Source organism: Halichoeres trimaculatus, unplaced genomic scaffold (genome assembly GCF_033239565.1).
Source record: "Halichoeres trimaculatus isolate MK-OKI-2021-1 unplaced genomic scaffold, fHalTri1.1 fHalTri1_scaffold_17, whole genome shotgun sequence".
NCBI classification, from domain to species: Eukaryota; Metazoa; Chordata; class Actinopteri; order Labriformes; family Labridae; genus Halichoeres; species Halichoeres trimaculatus.
In genome coordinates, this window is record NW_027437195.1 from 9,767,628 (window position 1) to 9,777,413 (window position 9,786).

At 39.5% G+C, this 9,786-nt stretch overlaps 1 protein-coding gene across 1 annotated transcript; it reads right to left on the reverse strand.

The window, feature by feature from the left end:
- Positions 1 to 5,369: 5,369 nt before the first annotated feature.
- On the reverse strand, positions 5,370 to 9,440 carry LOC141806724 (E3 ubiquitin-protein ligase TRIM35). Its single transcript, XM_074692387.1, has 6 exons — positions 8,712 to 9,440; positions 7,914 to 8,009; positions 7,343 to 7,573; positions 7,195 to 7,217; positions 6,956 to 7,074; positions 5,370 to 6,639 (listed from the first exon to the last, which is right to left on the reverse strand). Exons 1-6 carry the CDS (start codon positions 9,267 to 9,269, stop codon positions 6,071 to 6,073), a joined length of 1,596 nt encoding a protein of 531 aa, XP_074548488.1. The 5' UTR covers positions 9,270 to 9,440; the 3' UTR covers positions 5,370 to 6,070.
- Positions 9,441 to 9,786: the final 346 nt, after the last annotated feature.

The window sequence follows — 9,786 nt, forward strand, 5'->3', positions numbered from 1 at the left end:
CTTTAAAACTTTATTCTTGCAATGTGACAATTTTGCTGTCCCAACATTATTGGTTTGTTCCCAAAACATGGCCGTATAAATTTGTAACATAAGGAGTTTATTTAGCCAATAATACAGCTTTAAATTCACAATACAATGACTTTAGTCTAATAACATTGTAATGTTTTCTTGTGACTTTGTGTCTTTATTCTCATTTTAAGACAGTTTTGGTCCAGCAACTTTCCTGCTTTATACTCTGACGTTACAACATCTATCCAATGACTTAACTTTATTCTAATAACATTACTGCCTTTTTAATGTAATATTACAACTTGAATTTCAACTTATTATGACTTATGGGACATTGTGACATCATGATTAAAATGTTGTCGTGCCATAACTTCGTACTTGTAACATAATGACTTCATACTCTTACATCCTGACTTTCCTCTCCTGTTATTACATCCTTATTATTGTAATGTAACAACTCTGTTCAAATGACATTATATGTTCATTCCCAAGACATAACAGCTTGAATTTTGTTACATTACAGTTCAATTTACCGAACACTATGACTTTATTCTCGTATTGGCTTTATTCTTGTAATTTTAGGACTTAGTCTTGTAACACTGTCTTTTTTCTCATTAATGAAAAAATTGGTCCAGTAACTTTGAGACTTTATTTTTATGACATTATCGCTTTCATAAAATGGCTTAATTTTTTTTCTAATGAAATAATACCTTTGCCTACATAACATTATGACTTAAACAATGCTTAGGAACTTGTCACACTACAACTTAAATTTTGTCACGTCATAACTTTGTCCTTGAAACATTATGACTTTATTCTCTTAACCTGTAGACTGTTGCCCGCATTGTTAAAATTCTATTCTTAAAAAGTTTTCACAGTTTTTTTTTTTTCACTATGGCCTAATCCTCCGCTGTTCGTTGCCACTGTGGCGCCAGCGTTTGTCAATGAGGTTCAGCCGCAGTCGGCCCTTTGTTTTACCTTTGAGGTTCAGGGTTATCTTTTTGTTTTGTTTTAACATGAGCACAAAAGCCATGCCACCTTAAATTAGGCCTGTTGTTGCTCTCTCAAATTAACCATTATATCCTTCATGTTTTAGTCAATGGGCAGCCACAGCACACTGTCACAGGAGATAACCTTGGAAGGACCATGTTGACCAGACGTCAAATCAAATAAATAAGCAGATCCCACCTCCTGATTCACTGTCTGCTGTGTAACTCACTGTGGGATGTTGGATGTTTGCTGTCTGTCTGTCCCCTCAGACAGGTCAATACTCTTGTCATACTCTCTGCCAGTGACCCAGCCAAACACAGGAGCTCATGAGACTTTAGCTGGCAGCGAAGAAGGAGGAGGATCTATTGTCATGATGATCACCTTCTTTCTTACACTTAGTATCATATGAATTTGAAGCAGCAGATTTCTTGTGGTAACATTTTGTAATCTCTGTTATATGCAGAATGTTACACAGTGTTCAGGGTTGATGTATTTTTGTAGGGATGTGGTGGTGTGACATATTTTAATGCTTTTTACAGCTCCTCTGACGCTCCGGCATGCTTTATCCATCAGCTCTGCTCCAATAATCAAATCTAATCTGCTGTTCTCTTTTCTGCCACCAGATGCTGCAAAGTGACCTCTTCATCCCTTTGCTGTCTCAGTGAGGAGTCTGAGAGCAGGATGAGCTGCTTCTCACTGTGTGTACAGGGGCTGAGTAGGTTGCATTTACACTGAATGCCAATTGAAGCTTGTTTTGTGTTAGACCAGCCCAGGATAACAGACTGTGACAAAAAGAACAAACACAGTTTTTAGTTCTTTCAAGAGGGATGAAATAAGACTCAATAAATTACATTACTGGCTGGGACTGTGTTGTGTGTTTAAAAAACTTACTGAAATTACACTATAGAGACAATGTTTGATGAGTTTGGTAAGGTGGGAACTGACAATACGTTATTTAGAAAAAGGACTTAGGGTGTTGAAACATCTTAGTAGGAAGTATATGCAAAACAGGGGTAGGGGAATTTATCTAAGGGATTATTTTGCTGAAACCTAACAGGCTGAAACAGGGTGAGCTGGGCAAGTTATGTGAAGAAGGTGAGATGATGGCTTAGGTGTGCTTAGCTCTGGGGCGCCAAATTTAATATATAGCCTAAATGAGTTCCAGAGACCACAAAAACACTGTTAAATAAACAAACAAATAAATAATTAATTTTACACCTTCAGGGTTATAATTGCACCCGTATTTTAACCTTTAAAAAAAAACAAAAAACATGAAATCAGCCATGCACTTTTATTTTGGTCTGGAAAACCATTGCTGGTTTTCAAATGAATGTAGCAAGAACAACATGTTAATTGTGACTCATTTTTAAAATATGTATTTTCTGTATTTAAAGAATGAATATTGACTCAAAACTTAACAAAAAAGATAAACAAAACCACCTAGCATGTCCTATGTAATACAAAAAATATATATCATAAACAAAACAACTAAGCAATATTTTTTGTGGATATTGTTTAAAAGGGTAAATAAATACCCCCCCCCCCAAAAAAAAAAAAAAATAAATAAAAATAAATAAATAAATGAATAAATAAATAAATAAATAAATAAATAAATAAATAAAATGAAATAAATAAAATAAAATAAAATAATGAATTAAAATAAAAAATGGAACTTTCAGGCTATTTTCTTTTGATGGGTCAGGTTTTACAGGGTTTTTTTTCTCAGTGAAATGTGTGGCAAATCTTTCAGTTCAGGTTCAGGTTCTTGAGCTAGAGTTCTTGGTGCCCTAATTACAGAACTGATGACTCTGAATGGGCTAAAAAAAAGAAAGGAAAAGATTTTTGCAAAACCTTCTCTCAGGAGCTTGTGGAAAGTTGTAGGATACTGGATTCTGGTTTTCTAAATTTCATTGGTGCAGTTTGCTCCAGAATGAACATAAGGGGTAATTTAAGAGGTAACAACAATTTGCCAGGACTCACAGATGGAGTAGTTTGGCCTTGTAATTCATAGCTAGAGCTGCAGATCCCTGGATACTAAAACAAATGTGGGGATTCCTTGTTTTCTTAAGGAGGCACTGTGGATTGGATGGTAATAATCTAAGATTATCTGAACTGCTCCCCCGTATTAAACTTTTTACTCTGGGGAAACAATTATAATATCATCTAACTGGTTTATGTTACCGTGTTTGCTGCAGGTCTTAATTTATCAAACAACTTCCTGGCAGTGTATTTTAGGAAATGAGGTCAGTGATATTTGTGCATGTGTGTGGCAGTGTGTATGCCTGTGTGTTTGGTAAGTCTGAAAGGTCAAATATATGTCTGTGTGCCAAATGGTTGTGAGTTGTTGTCACGTTGCTTTGAGGTTTCCAGAAGAGATCAGGTGATGTTTCCTCTTGGTTGTGATTGCTGTGAGATGGTTCAGACAAACAGACAGCAGCAGGTGCCTCACAGAAGAAAGACTCTTCATCCAGACCCTGACCTCGGCTGTCTAGCTTTTCTTTACAGGTCCGGCTTTCCAAGAGTCCATCATTGGACTTGGGAGAAGGAGCCATGACAAAGAAGTTCTTAATGTGAAAAATAATAACCCCGCTGTACCACATGTCCATGTCTTTTGTTTTTTTGGCTGCACAATAATTTAATCTAATTTTATGCCATATTCATTTATCTTCCCCTCTCTTTGATTAAATAGTCACTTCAAAGTTTGATTTACCGTTGGTGTTTATAGAAATAAAGTTTACTGAATCATTAAAACAGGCACTTACTGTCACCAAACAGCAACCTTTGGTGTGGAAAAATGAGATGAGATGCAGTAAAGACAAAAGCTTGTTGTTCCTTGAGTGTCCACTAGAGACTCCCACTTTGGTGCCCCCTGCTGGATGTTTCTATAAGTTAAGGGAAAAGCCATATGAGGAAAATGTTCCTCAGTTGTTTCATCATCTGCCTGGACAAATATATAACTGAAGATGTTGTTCATTTTGACCACCTTTGTGTAAAAACAGGGTGCACACGCTCTGTGGAGCATTGCCCTCTCACTCTGCCTCCGTATATCAAGTCCTTCTACACACGTAAATATTATCTTTGAAATGTTTTCGTACATTCATTCACCAAAACATATATTCAGGGGATCATGATGCCTCAGAAGAGCAAACAGTGATGTCGTTTCAGGCCAAAGCAGTTAGGGGAATGTGCAGGTCCTCAAACGACCACTAGCTGGCTCCAGAAGTGGGTCAATCTCAAAGAGTCCCATCTTAAAATGACAAAGAAAAAAAATCACTGCAGAATTAAACATAGCTCAATATTTCAATCTTTAAATCTTATCACTTGTAATTTGCAATTTGACCCATCACTTCAGGACACGCTGTAAAGCATAATGAGTTGACCTTACTTAAAAAAAGAAAAAGAAAAAAGGAAACTTGTTGACTTGATATCAAATTTGATAAGTGAATACAACTGAATTATTTTGAGTATGTAGAACTTTCTTTACATATTTTTTCAAGTTAATGAAACTCATGCTTTGTCATAACTTGGTTTTCTTGTTTCTTCTGCACTTATTGATTGAACTTTTTGTTATGATGGCGTTTTGTAACCTTGAGTGAGGAGGGAACACGATGGACATAAGACCCTGCTGTACATTGAGCTGTTGCATTGGTCACAGGCTGTCTGTGTTCCACAAAGCACAGTCAGGATGTCTGTGATCATATGTGCACGTGAAGCACAGACAGCCTTTGCCCAACATCCCAATGTAAACCTCAGGCTCTCATGTCCTCTGTAATCCCTCCTCATTCAAGGTTACAAAACACCATCACAACAAAAATAAATGAGCCAAAAATATTTTCTGTAAAATTTAAAGCAGCAGTTTTTTTTATTTTGGTTTCAGTGAATACTTAATTTAAAAGTATGGAAATCTTATGTTAGCTTGTCTATATTTTCAGTTTTTATACAAGGTGATGATTTGAAATGAATCAAATTACTAAGCATGTGTGACTTAAATGAATCCTGTTAATCCAACATAGGAGTTATTTGGAAATAAAAAATTGAAACAATTCATTTAGATGTACCAGCAGTTGATAACTTCCCAAATTTCCCACAATTGAATGAAATGCCAAGTAGATCAGTGCTTATTTGGGCATGTGTAAACAGATCAAATAAAAACATCTTGCCGATACCATTATTTTTCCTATGTTAACCCAACTCAGAAAAAACTAAATTTTCAATCATTTTAATTTCTAACTACAGGTTACTTGTTAAAAATGTGTGTTAATAACATTCTGATGAAAAATGAGTTGGGTTCACATTTTTTAAAATAATTTTAATAAAAGTCAGTGTTGTAATTTACAGAGCATGGGTATAACAATGCTGGATGATCATACTGAGCATGTGCATATTTTTAAACTTCTACATATTTAAGTGTTGTAGAAATCCCTGATCAAAATGCTCCTTTCCAAAAAAAAAAACAGCACAAGATCCTCAAGAGATTTTCACAAGACCTGTTAAAACTGTCTCATGACGGGTTTAGGGGTCTCAAACACCAAGGGGCCAATCAGAGGGAAGGGGGTTTGTGGAGCGGGGAGCCTTAAAGAGACAGCAGCTAAAGTGTTTCAGACAGCAGCTGAAATTAGTATTTTCAAAACACCAGGGAGAAAACTGTAATTTTTTTTTTTAACTGTAAAATTTGAGCTACAGGGGCATCAGAGGGACAGAATAAGACCTCTTTAATCAACTGTTCACTATACATCATCCTTCAAGTCTGTCTTTATTGGTACCATTTCACTGTCACACCACAGTCTGATTTGAGAAACATGGTGCACACACAAAGCACTACGCAAAAATAATCTTTATTTGTTTTAATCAAAGTGAATGAACTGAAGGTAGGGAGATGAGTCGGCACGTCTATCAACAGGTGAAAGTGGCAGCATGAAGGTGATGGATCTGCTTGTATGTGTTGTTGTGATATCTGTTCAGGACAGAGTACAACAGCCCTTTGTTAAAATATCCACACACTTTGCAGAGAGCAGAGAGTACAGTCTTATGGCAGTGTGATGGGGGCTGTATCTTATATGAAAGTGTGGAGCTACTCTACAGTAACAGTCACCTTCCCTGCTGAGACTTTCAGAGGGTGTTTGGAGCAGGTTGTGGAGAAATAGGGTCTCAGAGTCCCGCTCCACTGCTGCTTAAAACGATGGATCAGAGTGTTGTCACTGGCGTCAGAGAAAGTCAAACAGCCTCTCTCCCAGTCCAGCTGAACCCTCACTCTGCGGGGCTTTCGTCTCAGTCTGAGGGGGGTGCTCGGACCAGGAGAGGCCTGGTACTCCCCAGAGGAGAGGGTGACAGTCCACATACCACCACCAGGATCTGCATCTGGGTCTGAGGCAGGGCTGGGATTATGATCTGAGTCAGACCCTTCCTTTCTGCGGACAGTCTCGCTAGCTACACCCAGAGACCAGTTGCTGTTGTCTCCCACCTCCACCTCCCAGCTGTGCCTCCCTGTGCTGAACTCGTCATAGCCCAGGATGCTCTGTGGACTCACAAACCTCTCAGGGTTTTCTGGAAGAGGCTGCTTCTCGCAAACAAACACACTGGAGAGGTCAGGGGACACACCGAGACACATCGAGCCTGTGTTTGGGTCCATGGTCACTGGAACTGAGGACAAAGTGAGATGCAGAAACAAGGATCAGCAATAAAACATTCACTCTGAGTACACTTTGGGATCTGAAACATCTGCTTCAAGATTTTAAAACTGACCTCAGGCTCCAAGAAAAAAGTAGAGTTGTATGTTGCAACTGATAAAGAGTCTCTTAGTTTAGACATGGACACAGAGGATTACTGTAAGTCCAGACAAATTATGCATCCTTTTTCATTTTAAGCAACAAAAGCACAAAGCTAAAAGAGTCAATAACGAACAACTTCTCATGTTGTGTTGTGTCATTTGTGCAAACAGAGTCACGGTTCCGCTCACAGAACTGGATGATCTTCTGCATCTTCTCCCAGACTTGGTGTTGCACACAGCTCTGGTGTTTGGCCACATCCAGGAGAGCTTCAGATTCTTCTTCAGGCTCCTCCACCTTGTGCTGAGCTCTGAGACAAACAACAAACAACTTTCAGTCAGTATGTGAAAACTTAATGCTCAAACTCTGGGTTGCACGTTTAGCTGAAGTATTATTTGATGCTAAAATGAACTCTTATCCAACACATTACCTGTCAAAGGCCTTCTTGTAGTTCTGTTGGGACAGAAAGGAGACTCTTAATGTGAGAGCAGGATGAGAAAACAAGCAGGACCAAAGAGTGATCGAAGTTCTAACTTGTTTTTAGATTTCCGAAGATTAACTCATGTTGGCACGCTCACCTTCAGAAAGAGGAGGTCGTCTAAGCCCATGACCTCCTCGGTCTCTCTGATGCTGTTACTGAGCACGCGTATGTCTTCACTGATACTGTCAATCTTTTCCCTCATCTTCTGAGTCTTCTCCTCCTCTTCCTGTTTGAGCTGGGACATCAGCGAGGCCTCCTCTTCGCTGAGGAACTGATGCATCTTCTCAAACTCCTCCCTCAAGAACTGTGCTGCCTGGACCGACTGGCTCTGAGGAAAAAACAAGTGACAGGAGCTGTTCACTGTCAGTGATGACGTTTCAGAGCCGTACCATTTTATTCAGAGAGAAAAATCTATATTAAGTGTTTTTTCTATTTTTTTTTTATTTTGGACTAAAAAGTTTTTATCTTTGTGTTGCCATGTTTGAAACCTTTGACTGTGTCCGTTCACCCAAAGATAAATGTGGTTTTCTTCAGACGAAAAACAACCAAAAAAAATTTGCTTTCACAATCAAATATTTGAATGAGTTGTCTCAGAGTTGTTGTAATCATGCAGTGATGCTCTTATAATCAGACTTCCTTTTATCCTGAAAAGCCCCCCCCCCCAGCACCTTGATGTGAGCTGAAGTTTCCTCCCAGTTTCGTCTGATGGAAGTTAAACTTTCCAACTGCTCCTGGAGGTTCCTGGTTGCAGATCTCAGCTCTCTCTGAAGACAAAGCATGAGATGCAAGATAAAAAAAAAAATGGGGAAAAATTGTTTTATGCTTCTAGTAAACATATGGACAAAGTTTCAGATTTAGTTATAATATTATTGTATAGGCTAAAGAGTAAATTAAAAAAAACTATACCCTAAAAAAGAAATCAGATATTCAGCTAAATTTTTTTGCTTTGATTGTGTTTATTTCTATTGTTTAGAATGGACATGTATATGATTTCTGGTGCTTTTGCAGTCAGCCTCAAGTGGACACTTGAGGAACTGCAGTTTCAAGGGCTTCAACATTGACTTGATTTCTTCATGAATGCTACCTGACTCTCATGTGGACAGAGAAGTGATCAAAAACTGAAAAAGAATCTGTTTGAATTATATCCTTACACATATGGATGCAACCAAAGTGTTAGACTAATACAGGTGATACTGTTTGGCAGATGCTAGAAAGGTTTCAGATGTTTGAAATGACTGCATAGAAGTTATAACTGAATCATGTGTAAAGAGGCATTCATTTCACTCTGCTTCATAACCAGGAGCTCTAATGTTATTTAGTCAGACATAAAGTCAGCCTCTCAAGACATCATGCATAAATCCCTGAGACTATAGTGTTTAGATGAATCAAAACCTTTAAATCAAGTCGCTGAACTTAGCCTAACTCTAGAGGTCAGTGCAGTCTGCGTGCTGTGTCTCATGTCTGACCTTACAGTCGAGCACGGCCTCCTGCACAGGACAGCTCTGGTGCTCTTCGTGCTCGTCTGCCTCACACTGCGAGCAGATCGGCTGCTCTTCCTCCAGACAGAACACACTCAACTTTTCTCCATGTTGAACACACATCTCTTCCTCATCCTCAGCCTCAGCTTTCCCTCTGTAATCTCCTGCCAGGACCCCTTCCTCTCCCACCCCTGGTATGACTCCTCGTCTCCTGGGCTGCCCGTGGAACAGGGTCTCCAGGAGGGAGCGGAGGACTGTGTCCATCAGCTGGGATCCATAGCAGATAGTGCAGCCGGTCTGACCCAGCTCCTCCTGACTTGCCTGGATACATGTCTGACACAGTTTGTGACCACACGGCAGCGTCAGTACGCCCATAGACTGGCAGCCTGGACACTCAGACTCCTCTTCATGCTGGGTTTGATGCTGCTCCTCCTCCTCCAGCTGATCCTGCACAGGCTCAGTGTCTTCATGCTGATTTGAAGGAGTCCTGACTTCTTTGTCCTCTCCCTCTGCCTCATAATCTGTCTGTCCAGCTCTCTCAGCCATGGCTGGGTAATTTTAGCACAGGCTAATCGACATTAGCTGCAGCCGGTTTCTGTGTGTCTGTGTGCTGCAGGCTCACAGGAGAATCAGGTCAGGTTGTTCTTTAGTCCACATGCAATCTGAGCTTTGCAACAGGTTGCAAAATCACTCCTGCTCTCCGCAGCTATGAGCTCCTCCCCCTCAGCTGGCCCAAAGCCCCCTCCTCTCTGAAAGTCACAAAATGACATGGCAGGAATACTCTGGAATAAAAACAAACTGAAATTTAAGGAGAGGATCTCGGCAGGTGGGGAGGGATGGAATAACATGTCAGAGCTGGTTTATTAGGAGTGAGGAGATGTTTACAAAGTCTGTAAATAAACTGAAATAACCTTACTGCACGTCTTTTACTTATATCCAATGAATGGAATCATATCTACTGAATATACATTAAAATATCAAATCCAGATTTTCTGTTTGTTGTCTGGGTAGTACTTACTAATCAGGCAACAGCAGGTTTTGATGTCTGTGTGAAGAGCAAAAG

Coding starts and splice junctions, on each gene's coding strand:
- LOC141806724 (XM_074692387.1), bottom strand. CDS start 9,269: ATGGCTGAGAGAGCTGGACAGACAGATTATGAGGCAGAGGGAGAGGAC. Junction 7,574..7,913: donor AAACTTCAGCTCACATCAAG/GTGCTGGGGGGG, acceptor TTTTTTCCTCAG/AGCCAGTCGGTCCAGGCAGC. Junction 6,640..6,955: donor GCAGAAGATCATCCAGTTCT/GTGAGCGGAACC, acceptor CTTTGTCCTCAG/TTCCAGTGACCATGGACCCA.